The 15168-nt window shown below is 53.8% G+C and overlaps 2 protein-coding genes across 7 annotated transcripts in view; one reads left to right on the forward strand and one right to left on the reverse strand.

Moving 5' to 3' along the window:
* The first annotated feature begins 216 nt into the window (after positions 1 to 216).
* GINS2 (GINS complex subunit 2) lies at positions 217 to 5996 on the forward strand. The gene is made up of 5 exons (XM_030457873.1): positions 217 to 336; positions 1578 to 1692; positions 2391 to 2490; positions 3654 to 3780; positions 5808 to 5996. Exons 1-5 carry the CDS (start codon positions 247 to 249, stop codon positions 5931 to 5933), a joined length of 558 nt encoding a protein of 185 aa, XP_030313733.1. The 5' UTR covers positions 217 to 246; the 3' UTR covers positions 5934 to 5996.
* Positions 5997 to 9124: 3128 nt separating this feature from the next.
* GSE1 (Gse1 coiled-coil protein) overlaps positions 9125 to 15168 on the reverse strand; it is a 73852-nt gene continuing 67808 nt past the window's right edge. For 4 of the 6 annotated variants that reach the window (XM_030457737.1, XM_030457734.1, XM_030457738.1 and 1 more), the window contains exons 11-16: positions 14324 to 14594; positions 14076 to 14198; positions 13032 to 13406; positions 11839 to 12120; positions 11228 to 11331; positions 9126 to 9385 (exon numbers count right to left, since the gene is read on the reverse strand). In XM_030457737.1, the coding sequence (XP_030313597.1) occupies positions 9251 to 9385; positions 11228 to 11331; positions 11839 to 12120; positions 13032 to 13406; positions 14076 to 14198; positions 14324 to 14594 (1290 nt within the window). In that variant the 3' untranslated portion in view covers positions 9126 to 9250. Of the gene's footprint in view, positions 9386 to 11227; positions 11332 to 11838; positions 12121 to 13031; positions 13407 to 14075; positions 14199 to 14323; positions 14595 to 15168 lie in introns of all 6 variants that reach the window. The other 2 variants (XM_030457740.1, XM_030457736.1) reach the window with 1 other exon arrangement.

The raw sequence follows: 15168 nt of genomic DNA on the forward strand, positions 1-15168 counted from the left end.
GAGCGCGGCGCGAAAGGAACAGCCAATCAGGGAGGGGCGCGCCACGGAAACCAATGGCGAGACAGAGCCGCTCTGCCTGCGACCAATCAGCGTGCTCCGAGCCGCCGCAGGCCCCGCCCCCAACCGGAGGGCGCCAAAATTATGCTCGGGGGGCGGGCAGTGGGCGGGGCTTCCCCACCGCTCAGCCAATAGGAGAGCGGGGGCTCGGTTCCGGTACCGATCGCGTCCCGGTGCCGGTTCGGTGCCATGGAGCCGGCAGAGGCGGAGTTCCTGGCCGAGAAGGAGCTGGTGACGATCGTGCCCAACTTCAGCCTGGACCGCATCCACCTCATCGGGGTCCGTGGGACCGGGGGGTTCGGGGATACGGACCGGGGGGGTTCGGGAACACGGCTCAGAGGGGTTCGGGGACACGGCTCGGGATGGTTCGGGAGCACGGGGCGGGGAGGGTTCGGGGACATGGCTCGGGGAGTTCGGGGACACGGACCAGGGGGGATCGGCCATAGGGGCTGGGGGGTCCGGGAGGTTCGGGGACAGAGGCTGTAAGGGTTCGGGGACAACGGCCCTGGAGGGTTCGGGGACAAGGGCTGGGGGTTTCGGGGCCACGGCCCGGGGGGGGTTCGGGGACAGGGGCTCGAGAGGGTTCTGGGACACGATCCTTGAGGGTTCGGGGAGGGGGAGAGTTCGAGGACAGGGGCTGAGGGGTTTTAGGACGGGGTTCGGGGACATTGCCCGGGATGGTTCGGGGACACGGTCCGGGTGGGGTTTGGGGACACGGCCCAGGGGTGGGGGGTTCGGGGACAGGGACTGGGGGGTTTGGGGCAGGGTTCGGGGACAAGGACCAGGAGGTTCGAGGACAGGGGCTTGGGGGGTTCGGGGACACGGCTCGGGGGGGTTTGAGGACACGGACCAGGGGCGTTCGGGGACGTGGACCGGGAGGGTTCGGGGTCACGGCCCGAGTGGGGTTCGGGGAGATGGCCTGGGGGGGTTCAGGGACACGGTCCGGAGAGGGTTCGGGGACACGGACCAGGGGCGTTTGGGGACACAGCCCGGGAGGGTTCTGGGGCAGGGGCTGGGAGGGTTCGGGAGCACAGTCCGGCTGGGCCTGCGGGGTTTGGGGTCAGGATTTGGGGACACTGCCCAGGATGGTTCGGGGACACGGTCCGGGGAGGGTTCGGGGACAGGGGCTGCGGGATTTGGGGATGGGATTTGGGGACACGGACCAGGGGGGGTTCGGGGACACGGACCAGGGGGGGTTCGGGGACAGGGGCTGCGGGGTTTGGGGATGGGATTTGGGGACACTGCCCAGGATGGTTCAGGGACACGGACCAGGGGGGGTTTGGGGCTCGGGGGGTTCCCGTTCCCAGGGTCATTTTTGGTGTGAGTTTCAGTGAAATTCTTTGGGTTAGAAAAGGTGCTGAAAAAGTCTTGTTGTGAGGGGAGAGGAGGAGAAACCCGAGAGGAAGAATGATGGAGGAGAAAAACTCAGGATTCCCCCCAAAAGTCCCCCCGGGGAATCTCCATCCGGATGAGGACTGTGGAGTCTGAGCTTTCATCCTCTGCTTTCCTCTCGGATCCAGGGGGATTTGGGTCCCTTCAATCCCGGTTTGCCCGTGGAGGTGCCCCTCTGGCTGGCCATCAGCCTGAAGCAGAGGCAGAAGTGTCGGGTGATCCCTCCGGAATGGATGGATGTGGGTAAGGACCTGACCCCAGCCTTGGGATGAGCAGTGAAAACAGAATAAAAGGGGTTTTTTGGGGTTTTTTTTTTCTTGGCTGGATTCAACATCCCAACCCTTGACATCGACAGGAAACGGGATTTCCCCCTGTTCAGTCGAGTTCTGAGGTTGTGTCCTCTGGGGAGGAGGAAAGAAAAGGGTTAAATTAAAGGTTTTGTCACCAAAAGGGACCTCAGGTGGCACTGGGTGAGGAAGGGAGAGCACCCAGAGCATCCATCCCTCTGTGTCCATGGAATCTTTTCCCTGGAGAGGGGGGCTCAAAACTGAGGATGCTGCCACCCCCCCCCCCTCTTTGTCCCCTGAGGGGAAAATGGGGACAAAAAGGGGAGAGGAACAGAGGTGTGAGGAGGGGGAGGTCTGCACCAAACCTCTGCTCCATCCAGCCCAGCCCTCAAAGATTTAATTAGAGCTTTGTGGGGGGGGAAACCCAACTCCTGAGAGGTTTAGGGTGAAACCTCCTGGCTGATGGCCCCATCCCCAAAAGATTTTGGTTGATTTTTAACAATTTATTTATTTTTACTTGATTTATGTTGATTCCAGCCTGGATGTAGAGTCAGTCCTGGAGAAAGCACCCCCAGGTATCAAACATCCTGGGAGCACTGATGGTCTGCCAGGATCTGGGAACCATTCTGGGTTGGGTTTTGGGGTTTTTTTCAGAAAAACTGGAGGAAATCCGAGACCAGGAGAGGAAAGAAGCCACCTTCACCCCCATGCCCAGCCCCTATTACATGGAGCTCACAAAGCTGCTCTTAAACTAGTAAGTGGGAAGAAAAGAAAAAAAGAAATAGGACCCAGGGACCTCTTTGAGTCAAGGAGTTGGGTTTTGGGGTTTTTTTTTTCTTGCCTCTGCCTTGGCCCTGAGAGCAGAACCAGAATCATGGAATGGCTGGGGCTGGGAGGGACCTTGGAGATTGCATCTCCTCCAAGATGCCACGGGCACAGACACCTCCTCAGCTCAACCAAAGGCTGCTCAAAGCCTCATCCAACCTGGCCTTGAAGCCCTCCAGACACCACTTCTTAGAATCACAGAACCATAGAATGGGCTGGGTTGGAAGGGACCTCAGAGCTCATCAAGTCCAACCCTTGATCCACTCCCCCCGTGGTTCCCAGCCCATGGCACTCAGTGCCACATCCAGGCTCTTTGGAAGTATCATATATATCATATATATCATATATATCATATATAATATATATAGTATGTACAATATATAATATATATTATATTATATTATATATACAATATATAAAATTTATATTATATTGCATATAAAATATATGATATATAATATATATGATAGAATATAGAATATATATGATATAACATATTATATATTAGAATAATATGTATTTATATTATAGTATGTATAATACATAATGGATAATATACATAATATAATTTTATATATTACATTATATAATATATGACATTATATAATATATATTGTGTTACATATTATATAATAAAATAAAATACAATATATTTTATATAATAGTGTATATTATAATATAATATAATATATTATCTATAAATATATAAATATATTTTAAAAATATATATATAAATCTCATCCTCAGAAGCCCCAGGGGGGATTTTAATACCAAGGTGCAGGGTTTTGTATTGAGTTTTATTTCTCTTGGCTGCCTGAGGGAAAGCTGCCAGCATCCCCCCCTGCTCACTGCCTGTTCTGACCCACTCCCTGCTTGTTCTGACCCACTCCCTGCTTGTTCCGACCCACTCCCTGCCTGTCCCGACCCACTCCCTGCCTGTCCTGACCCACTCCCTGCCTGTCCTGACCCACTCCCTGCCTGTCCCGACCCACTCAGCGCTTGTTCCGACCCACTCAGCACTTGTTCCGACCCACTCAGCACTTGTTCTGACCCACTCAGCACTTGTTCTGACCCACTCTCCCATCTCTCCAGTGCCTCAGACAACATTCCCCAGGCCGATGAGATCCGCACCCTGGTGAAGGAGACGTGGGACACGCGGCTGGCCAAGCTGCGGCTCTCTGCAGACAGCTTCGTGAGGCAGCAGGAGGCACACGCCAAGGTCTGGGGCTGCAGGAGGGGATTCCCCCCGAGCTGGGGACTCAGGGGAGATGTGGCTTGGGCCATGGCTTGCTTTGGGGGTTTTGGGGGTTTTTGGGGGGTTGTTTTCTTTTTTTTTTTCAGCCTGGGATGCGAAGTGGGAGGTCCAGCCCTGGGCTGAACTTCCTGCAGCTCCCTCGAGGTGTCACCTGGTGTTCTCTTTGTCCCTGGAGGTGTCCTCTGGTGTTCTTCTGGCTCCTGGGCTTTTCTGGCAGCTTATTTGGTCCCTGGAGGTGTTTCCTGGTGTTCTCCTTGCTCCTGGCTTGGTCCCTGGAAGTGTCACCTGGTGTTGTCCTTGCTCCTGGGCTTCCCTGACAGCTTCTTTGGTCCCTGGAGTTGTCACCTGGTGGTCTCCTTGTCCATGGCCTCTCCTGGCAACTGTTTTGGTCCCTGGAGGTGTCACCTGGCATTGTCCTTGCTCCTGGGTTGGTCCCTGGAGGTGTTTCCTGGCATTCTCCTTGTTCCTGGAGGTGTCACCTGGTCTTCTTTTTGTCCCTGGGCTCCCCTGGCAACTGTTTTGGTCCCCGGAGGTGTCACCTGGCATTGTCCTTGCTCCTGGGATGGTCCCTGGAGGTGTTTCCTGGTGTTCTTGTTCCTGGGATTCTCCTCTTGTAGCTGGGCTGGCACCTGGAGGTGTCACCTGGTGTTGTCCTTGCTCCTATGCTTTTCTGGCAGCTTGTTTGGTCCCTGGAGGTGTTTCCTGGTGTTCTCTGTGTCCCTGGAGGTGTCACCTGGTGGTCTCCTTGTCCCTGGGCTCCCCTGGCAACTGTTTTGGTCCCTGGAGGTGTCACCTAGCATTGTCCTTGCCCCTGGATTGGTCCCTGGAGGTGTCACCTGGTGTTCTCCTGGCTCCCTGGAGGCATCACCTGGTGTTTTCCTGGCTCCTGGGCTTTTCTGGCAGCTCCTTGCCCCTGGGTTGGTCCCTGGAGGTGTTTCCTGGTGTTCTTGTTCATGGGATTCTTCTCTTGTAGCTGGGCTGGCACCTGGAGGTGTCACCTGGTGTTGTCCTTGCTCCTGGGCTTTTCTGGCAGCTTCTTTGGTCCCTGGAGGTGTTTCCTGGTGTTCTCCGTGTCCATGGAGGTGTCACCTGGTGTTCTTTTTGCTCCTGGGCTCCCCTGGCAACTGTTTTGGTCCCTGGAGGTGTCACCTAGCATTGTCCTTGCTCCTGGGTTGGTCCCTGGAGGTGTTTCCTGGTGTTCTCTGTGTCCATGGAGGTTTCACCTGGTGTTCTTTTTGCTCCTGGGCTCCTCTGGCAGCTGTTTTGGTCCCTGGTGGTGTCACCTGGTGTCCTTGACCCTGGGCTGGTCCCTGGAGGTGTCACCTGGTGTTTTCCTGGCTTCTGGGCTTTTCTGGAAGCTCCTTGTTCCTGGGTTGGACCCTGGAGGTGTTTCCTGGTGTTCTCCTTGCTCCTGGGCTTCTCCTCTTGTAGCTGGGCTGGCTGGCACCTGGAGGTGTCACCTGGTATTGTCCTTGCTCCTGGGCTTTTCTGGCAGCTTGTTTGGTCCCTGGAGGTGTTTCCTGGCATTCTCCCTGTCCCTGGAGGTGTCACCTGGTGTCCTTGCCCCTGGGTGGGTCCCTGGAGGTGTTTCCTGGTGTTCTCCTTGCTCCTGGGCTGGTTCCTGGAGGTGTCACCTGGTGTTCACCTGTCTCCTGGGCTTTTCTGGAAGCTCCTTGCTCCTGGGCTGGTCCCTGGAGGTGTCCCCTGGTGTTCTCCTTGTCCCTGGAGGTGTCCCCTGGTGTCCTTGCCCCTGGGCTGCTCCCTGGAGGTGTTTCCTGGTGTTCTTTTTGTTCCTGGGCTCCCCTGGCAACTAATTTGGTCCCTGGAGGTGTCCTCTGGTGTTCTCCTTGTCCCTGGAGGTGTCCCCTGGTGTCCTTGCCCCTGGGTGGGTCCCTGGGGGTGTCAGGGAAGGCTCTGTGTGCCATGAGCTCCTCCCCAGCAGGGCTGCTTGCTTTCCCTCCCTCAGGGATTGGGTTTTTTTTCTCTCCTAGTTGGATAACTTGACCCTGATGGAGATCAACACAACGGGGACGTTCCTCACCCAGGCCCTGGACCACATGTACAAACTCCGTACCAACCTCCAGCCTGGGCAGAGCTCCCACTCCCAGGAGTTCTGAGGAGGATTTTTCCTGGAGAAGTTGGAAGATTCCTGAGGGGAAAAGGCAAGGGAAAAGGACCAGACTCCACTCCTCACCCCTGGAGACCTCCACTTGGCCAACCACCCCCTCCATCCCTTCAGGCTTCTCCTGAAGGAGATGCTGCTGGCACAGGGATGTCCCTTCCTGGTGATGCTCCAGGGCTGGGATCCAGGGGTGGGATCCATGGGTGGGATCCATGGGTGGGCTTCTCCCTGGGGTCCAGAGCTCTGCAGGGTGCAGGGGGTGGGTGGGGGGTGGGTTCTCACCCTAATGCTGCTGTCCCTGTTTGCTTCTGAGGACAGCAGCTTTGGAAGTAATAAATATCTAGGTGATGCCTCAAAAAAAAAAAAAAAGGGATTTGGGGTTGGATTTGGGGTTTTTTTTTTTTAATTGTTTGTTTGTTTTGTTGGTTTTTTTCTTCTTGGGAAAAAAAAGGGAGAGGCAGCAGTGTGTGCTGCTCTGCTGGGAAGCAGATCCATCTGGCTGCTCCTTGGAAAAGGACAAAAGGAAATGGTTTTCCCATCTTTCCAAGTCCTTGTCTTGTAATATACATCATCTGCCTTTTATTTTGGGGCTATTTTAAAAAAAAAAAAAAATCAGAAAAGAAAGAATAAAAGAGAGTTGCTTGGGTTCAACACTTGAAGGGTTCAACAGTTCTTGGAGAAACCTCCAGGATCAAGCAGGGGCAGGATGCTGGTGGGTGGCAGCTGGAATTATTACAGGGAAAAAGAGGGAATAAAAGAAGAAGAATTAAAAAAAAAACCAGTTTGCCCCCAAGGGTGAGGAGCCCAAGCAGCTGGGCCAGCACTTGCCCAGCTCCTGCTTGCCATCTGGGCCCTGGCTGCCTCCTCCCTGGGGCTGGGCCAAGAGGAGATGGGAAGAAAAAGAATCCTGATGGAGAAGTTTCCTCTTGCTGTCAGAATCCTTCTTAATTTGGGGTGTGTGTGTTATTTTTAGAAGTCACAATAATATATTCATAAATCCCTAATTACTACAAAGAATTAATTACAATGAAGTCCAACACTCAGAACGTGTTTGGTTGGGATTTTTCCTTCATTTTCTGGGGTTTGTTGGGGTTTTTTTTTTAGTGTGTTTTCTTTCTTTCTTGTCTTTCAGCCCTCCCAGCCTCTGCCCTGCTTCATTTTACACCCAGGCAGAGCCTCAATCCCTTGTCCTGACCCTAGAAAAGGGGGAAATAATTCTGAAAATATCCAAAAAACCCCCAAATTCTGGGTTGCTCAGGGAGGGGGAAGCCTCAGCAGAGGAGCTGCCAGGAGCCAGGCTGCAGCCTCAGCCCTGCAGGGTGGTGAGGGATAAACTGCTGATTATTTTCATCTTTTTCTTTTTATTTTTGTTTTATTCCAGCCCATCCCTGGCTGCCAGGAAGGGAAGGAAAGGATGTTTGGCTCTGTGTGAAGCCCAGAGCTGGCAGGAGGCAGGCCAGAGGCTGGGGAGGTGATTGGGGATTAGAGAAAAGGGGAAAAAAAAAATCACCAAAATGAAATGAATTTCTGTCACCAGGGTGTTTTTTTTTTTGCTTTTGAAGCTTGCTCTGCTTTTGATTTTTATTTCTGTGAAGCCAATGGGAGAGGAAAAGAGGGATAAAAAGGGTGTGGGGGGGGGGGTTTGATGGTTTGCTGGGAGGGAATTTCAAGCAGAAAGTCAGCTTTTCCCCTACCCCTGTGTGTGTGTTGGGTGAAAATAAAATAATAATTAATTTATATATATATAAAAATAAAATATATACACATTATATATATTAAAATACAAATATATATATGTATTTAAAAGAAAATAAGAGGCTCCCCATGGAAATGAGGATTAAAATGGCTGAAACCCCCCCCCATATAGACCCAAACTTCACCCTAGCACCAAGAGCTTGTCCCAGTTTGTCCCCATGGTGCCACCACCCCCTTCAGCACTGCTCTGATTGGTCACTACTGGGGTTTTTTGGGTTGTTTTTGTGTTGTTTTTTTTTTCTGGGGGGGGGGTAAGGACACCCCAGTGCCAGCCCCAACCCCCCTCTGGGTTCAATGGTTTTGGTGTCATTTGGTTTCACACCCAATGATACCCACCCAGTGCCACCCCCCCCACCCAGTGTCACCCCTCCAGTGCCACCACCCCCAGCTGCCCCAGAAAAAAGTCCCAGAAACCCAAAAGAAATGGTAAAACACCCCAAATCAACTAAAACCAGGTGGGAGAGGAGGGAGGGAAGAGCTCTGGGATCCCCAGGGACAACTAGAAAAGGGATTTATAGATCTTTTTTTTCTTGGTTTTTCAATATTTTTCCATCATTATTTTCAATATTTTCCATCTCTTGTCTGCCCTGGGGTACAAACACTTAAAAGGGGATTTATTTGTTTGTTTGTTTGTTTTCTAAAATAGAAAAATAAGGAGGAGGGAGGAAAAAAAAAAGCAAAATAAATAAAGCAGAAACAGGTTAAAAAAAAAAAAACAACAAACCAAGGCAAGCTTTTTATAACAATAATTAAAGCAATAAAAACATACAAAACTTCTTTTTCTTTTAATATATATACACAGTACAAGGCTGAAGCACCTTTTGGGGGTTGTTTTTGGGGGGATTGGGGGGGGTTTTAACATTGAAACCAGGGTGGCTGCTGCCTGGCTGTGCGCCCTTTTCCCCTCCAAACAGGAATAAAAAAGGTACCTTCCAACCACTTCATTCATTTCTTGGTTTTATTGTTTTTCTAGCCAAGTGCAGCTCCAGTGGAAAGAAAGCCCCAGGATGGGGACAAAGAGGGGAGGGGGGGGGACACACGGTGGCTGCTCCCACCCAGACCCCTCCCCAGGGCTCCTCCAGCTTTAGTGTTGTGGGTGGAGTCTTGAATTGTCCAATTTTTGAAGGAAAAAACAAAAAAAAAAGAAGAAAAAAAGGAGTATTCTGAAGTGTGGGTGAGTGGAGCTGAGCCCCAGTGGGTGCTTGCAGGGCACAGGAGGGGACAGGGACAAAAAGAAGGGGGGGGGTGTGGGGTGGGGGTCCCCGTGTTCCTTTGCTTCATGCATGGCACATTCTCCATTGATTTATTTATTTTTTTTTTTTTAATTTTTAATCTTTTTTTTTAATTCTTATCATCACTTTTTTCATCTTCTTCTCACGTGGTTTTTTTTTTTTTAATGTTCTTTTTTTTTTTTTTTTTTTTTATTTTTTAAGCTTCAAACCTTCCCGAGTGTGAAAAATATTAAATATTCAAGGTAATAAAATAGATATTATTATTAATTATTATTATTATTATTATTATTTCTAGACTATTGTGGTGGGCCTGGCCCAAGGAGGGTCACCTGGGATACCCCTTAAAATACCCCCTGGACCACTGGAGGGCAGGCAGGGCAAGGCACTTCCGCAGGTGATCCAGCTCTGCCTGCAGCCTCTCCCGTTCTGACACCATCTTCTGCTTCTGGTTCCTCAGCTCCTGCCAGGAAAAAAAGGAAAAGACCCCAAATCAGGGCTGGGAGGAAGCTGGGAGGCTGAGAGAATGCTGGGAGGGGTTTAGGTGGGAAGGGAGCTTGGAGCTCAGGGACACCTCCCAGCCCCATCCCACCTGGATTCCAACAGGGATGGGGCAGCCACAGCGTCCCTGGGAAACCTGGGATGGGGGCTCAGCACCCTCACCCCAAAGAATTCCTCCTCAATCTCCCCTCTTCCAGTTTAAATCCATCCCCCCTCATCCCATCCCTCCAGGCCCTTCTCCAAAATCCCTCCCCACTTTTCCTGGATCCCTTCAGGCACTGGAAGCTGCTCCAAGGTTTCCCTGGAACCTTCTCTTCTCCAGGCTGAACATCCCCAACGCTCCCAGCCCCATCCCACCTGGATTCCAACAGGGATGGGGCAGCCACAGCTTCCCTGGGAAACCTGGGATGGGGGCTCAGCACCCTCACCCCGAAGAATTCCCTCCTCATATCTCAATTTCCCCTCTTCCAGTTTAAATCCATCCCCCCTCATCCCATCCCTCCAAACCCTTGTCCAAAATCCCTCCCCACTTTTCCTGGATCCCTTCAGGCACTGGAAGCTGCTCCAAGGTCTCCCTAGAACCTTCTGCAGGCTGAACACCCCCAACTCTCCCAGCCCCATCCCACCTGGATTCCAACAGGGATGGAGCAGCCACAGCTTCCCTGGGAAACCTGGGACAGGGGCTCAGCACCCTCACCACAAAGAATTCCTCCTCAATCTCCCCTCTTCCAGTTTAAATCCATCCCCCCCCATCCCATCCCTCCGGTCCCTTCTCCAAAATCCCTCCCCTATTCTCCTGGATCCCTTCAGGCACTGGAAGCTGCTCCAAGGTTTCCCTGGAACCTTCTCTTCTCCAGGCTGAACGTCCCCAACTCTCCCAGCTCCATCCCACCTGGATTCCAACAGGAATGGGGCAGCCACAGCTTCCCTGGGAAACCTGGGATGGGGGCTCAGCACCCTCACCCCAAAAAATTCCATCCCAATCTCCCCTCTTCCAGTTTAAATCCATTCCTTCATCCCATCCCTCCAGGCCCTTCTCCCAAGTCCCTCCCCAGCTTTCCTGGGGCACTGGAAGCTGCTCCAAGGTCTCCCTGGAACCTTCTGCAGGCTGAACACCCCCAACTCTCCCAGCCCCATCCCACCTGGATTCCAACAGGGATGGGGCAGCCACAGCTTCCTTGGGAAACCTGGGATGGGGGCTCAGCACCCTCACCACAAAGAATTCCTCCTCAATCTCCCCTCTTCCAGTTTAAATCCATCCCCCCTCATCCCATATCTCCAAACCCTTGTCCCAAGTCCTTCCCAGCTTTCCTGGATCCCTTCAGGCACTGGAAGCTGCTCCAAGGTCTCCCTGGAACCTTCTCTTCTCCAGGCTGAACATCCCCAATGCTCCCAGCCCCATCCCACCTGGATTCCAACAGGGATGGGACAGCCACAGCTTCCCTGGGAAACCTGGGATGCGGGCTCAGCACCCTCACCCCGAAGAATTCCCTCCCCATATCTCAATTTCCCCTCTTCCAGTTTAAATCCATCCCCCCTCATCCCATATCTCCAAACCCTTGTCCCAAATCCCTCCCCACTTTTCCTGGATCCCTTCAGGCACTGGAAGCTGCTCCAAGGTCTCCCTGGAACCTTCTCTTCTCCAGGCTGAACATCCCCAACTCTCCCAGCCCCATCCCACCTGGATTCCAAACATGGGGTGATGGGGGGGCAGAAGGAGGTACTGGGGGGCAGAAGGAGGTGATAGGGGGCAGAAGGAGGTGATGGGGGGGTGATAGGGGTGCAGAAGGCTGTCCCCACTCACTGCCATGCTGTGGGAAAGCTGCTCTGCTGTCAGGCTCAGGCTGTAGTGCTGAGCTTCCAGCCGCCGGCACTGGGTCTGCAGCACTTGGCGCTCCAGGTTTTGTTCTGCAAGGACCAAAGGAGAGGAGGAAGAAGATGACGAGGTGAGAGATGGCTCCTCCAGGGCCATGAGTACCACAGGACCCTGCCCAAGCACCACACGGAGGCTACCAGCCCTGGGGTTCTGCTCCAGCACCAGACGACCCCCAGGAATGGAGGGAGGAATTGGGAATCCCAACCCATCCCAACCCAACCCACCAAGCAAAGATGGAGACATCAAGGCTTGGGGGGTGCCTTCATTTGGGGAAACTGAGGCACATCCCATTCCATTCTATCACAACCCATTCAATTCCATCCCATCCCACCAAAGATGGAGACATCAAGGTTTGGGGTGCTTTCATTTGGGGAAACTGAGGCACATCCCATCCCATCTCATTACATTACATCACAACCCATCCCATTCATTTCCATCCCATCCCACCCAGCAAAGATGGAGACATCAAGGCTTGGGGTGCCTTCATTTGGGGAAACTGAGGCACAAAGCAAGGCTTTATCACCCCAACCCCCCCTTACCTTCTATATGTTCCTGGTAAGCTTCAAAAATTGCCTCGATTCCTTGCCACTTGGGCCTGGGGTAGTCCTCCTCTTCTTCCCCCTCTTCCTCTTCCTCCTCCTCTTCCTCCTCCTCGGAGGCTGAGTCCCGGGGCAGGGGGGGCATCCCCCGGGGGGGCAGCAGCCCCTCGGAGCTGGTGCCATTCTGGGGGGGGGGTGCAGCCAGGCGACTGGGGGTCTGCAGCTCAGGGATGTTGTAGTGGATGGAGGCATCGAGTTTGTGGTTCTGCTCCGACGTCCCCCCTGGGGGCAACCAGAAGTGTCACCCCCTGGAGTCCCCTGTGTCCCCTCCCCTCCTCAAGGCTCCGTTGGGAAGGATCCCATCTCATTATTATTTTCCACCCCCTCAGAGTATCTGGAGGGGATGGAGCATCTTCCCTCAGCCCCTCTGCATCTTCCTGGCTTGGTGACATGGCTGAATTTCATGGGATCATGGGATGGGATGGGTTGGAAGGGACCTTAAACAAAGCTCATCCAGTTCCAACCCCCACCATGGAGAGGGACACTTCCCACCAGCCCAGCTGGCTCAGAGCCCCATCCAACCTGGAATTTTGGGAGGGTGGAACCAGATTATCCTCACCCAGCACCCCAGCTGATGCTGGAGCTCCTGGTGCTTTCCAACCAGCTCCAAGCATTAAAGATCATCTCATCCCAGTTCCCAATTCCCTGCAGGGACACCTCCCACCAGCCCAGGATGCTCCAAGCCCCACCCAACCTGGACTTCAACCCTGCCAGGGATGGGATAACCACCTCTTCCCTGGGCATCCAGGGTGGGAGGGATGGTAGGGTTGTCCCTGGTGGTGAGGAGCAGGGTGATGGCACCCAACAGTAGGGTTTGGCTTTCCCTTCACCAAAGGGATGAGGGAGAAGAGAGAAATGGGGGATTTTGTGTTTTTCAGAGGGGTCTGAATTGCTTAATCATGGGATGGGATGGGTTGGAAGGGACCTTAAACAAAGCTCATCCAGTTCCAACCCCCACCATGGAGAGGGACACTTCCCACCAGCCCAGCTGGCTCAGAGCCCCATCCAACCTGGAATTTCGGGAGGGTGGAACCAGATTATCCTCACCCAGCACCCCAGCTGATGCTGGAGCTCCTGGTGCTTCCCAACCAGCTCCAAGCATCCCCCCACCCCACCCCACCCCCCCTGGCTACCTTTATGCTTCTGCAAGGCCTTCTGGGTGGACTGCAGCACAGACTCGTGGAACTGATGGGCAAACTCCTCAGCAATGAAGGGTTCCCAAGGTTTGCTCTTCCCATTCATGCTGTGGGACAGTGGCACTGGGATGTCCTTGCTGGGCAGGGGACCCCTGACGTAGCCAAGGATGCTGAGTGCCTTCTTCCCGGGGTGCCCATCACCCAGACGGGGTTTCTCCCCTGGGGTGCTGCCTGGTTCCTTCACCCTTGGGAGCTCCTGGGCTCTCAGCTGCTCCAACCTGCCCAGCTCTGCCGTCTTCTGGGGCTCTGGTACAGAGACAGCGATGCCCAGGGGTTTATCTGGATCCAGCAGGAGAGGAGGCACTGGAAGCTCTTTGGGAAGAAGAGGAGGATGTGATTGGGGGGGGTTTTGTGTGTCCCTCCTCTTAGGGAAAGCTATGCCCCCCAATCCCACCAGCCAGGGGATGCTCCCAGCCCTACTCCGTGTCCCACCAGGCAGGGGATGCTCCTGGGCAGCCCAGAAGGGAAGGACCAAGAAAGGAGCAGGGAAGGATGAAAGAAAAGAACCAGGGAAGGATAAAGGAAAAGCCAAGAAAGGAGCAGGGATGCAGCAAGGAAGCAACAGAGAAGGATGAGGGAAGGACCAAGGAAAGAACCAGGGAAGGACCAAGAGAGAACCAGAGATGCAGCAGGGAAGCAACAGAGGAGGATGAAGGAAGGACCAGGAAAGGACCAAGGAAGCACCAGAGAAGGACCAAGAAAGGACCATGAATGCACCAGGAAGCACCAGAGAAGGACCAGGAAAGGATCAGGGAAGCAACAGAGAAGGACCAAGGACCAAGGATGCACCAGGAAGCAACAGAGAAGGATGAAGGAAGGACCAGGGATGCATTAGGGAAGCACCAGAGAAGGATGAGGGAAGGCCCAAGAAAAGAACTAAGGAATGCCCAAGAAAAGACCAGGGAAGGAGCAAGGAAGGACTAAGGAAGCACCAAGGAAGGCCCAAAGAAGTCCCAGGGAAGGGGGGGGAGGTGCCCTTACCAGTGGTGGGGCCACTGGGGCTGTCCCGTGGGGAGCTCTTCACCACCACAGCAGCTGGCGTGGGCTTCTGCTTCATGGCTTGGAGCATCTCCACCAGCTTCTCCTTGTCTGCAGCATGGGAAGCTGAGCTTTAGTGTAGCCTCTGCTCAGCAGAGCAACCTCAGGACCCCAGGCAGGACCCCTCCAGCCCCCCCCCCATCCCCACAAAACCCCAGGCAGGGAGGACCCCCCTGGCCCATGGCTGATACCTTTCCTCTTCTCGGCGCTGATGTGGGTGAGGTTGAAGATGGTGAGGAAACGTTTTTTCTCCTCAAAGTTGGGGCTGTTGTTCATCTCGTCGGGGCTGTAGCGGGTGGAGAGGGGGAGGCGTGGGGAGGGGGTGCGGCGTTTGTTCTGGGGGGGTGGTGGTGAGGGGCTCCTCTCCCGCAGCATCCGCCGCCTCTTGCGCCGCTTCTGGCTCAGCAGCTCCTCCTTCTGCTGCTGCGTGGTCAGCCCGAAGAGCTGCAGGAACTCCAGCTTCTGGGACACCCAGGGGGAGAGCACAGCAGGGTCACACCCCCCGAGCCGGTCACTGCTTCCATCCCCGTCCTCATTCCCCTCTTTATCTGCAACTCCGTCCCCATTCCCACTCTCATCTTCATCTTCATCCTCATCCTCATCTCTATCCTCACCCCTGTCCCCATTCCCATCATCATCATCTCCATCCTCATCCCCATCCTCATTCCCATCTCTATCCTCATCCCCATTCCCACCCTCACCTCCATCCTCATCCTTATTCCCATCTCTATCCTCATCCCTGTCCCCATTCCCACCCTCATCCTCTTTCCTATTCCCATCTCAATCCCTATTCCCATTCCCATCCCCATCCTCATCCTCATTCCCATCTCTATCTGCATCTCTGTCCCCATTCCCACCCTCATCTCCATCCTCATTCCCACCCTCATCTCCACCCTCATTCCCATTTCTCCCTCATCCCCCTCCCTATTCCCACCTCAATCCCTATTCCCATCCCCATCCCATTCCCATCTTCATCCACCCTCATTCCCATTCCCATCTCCATTCCCCCCCTCATCCACATCCCTATCCCCATTGC

Source organism: Calypte anna, chromosome 11 (assembly GCF_003957555.1).
Source record: "Calypte anna isolate BGI_N300 chromosome 11, bCalAnn1_v1.p, whole genome shotgun sequence".
In the NCBI taxonomy this organism is placed as follows: domain Eukaryota; kingdom Metazoa; phylum Chordata; class Aves; order Apodiformes; family Trochilidae; genus Calypte; species Calypte anna.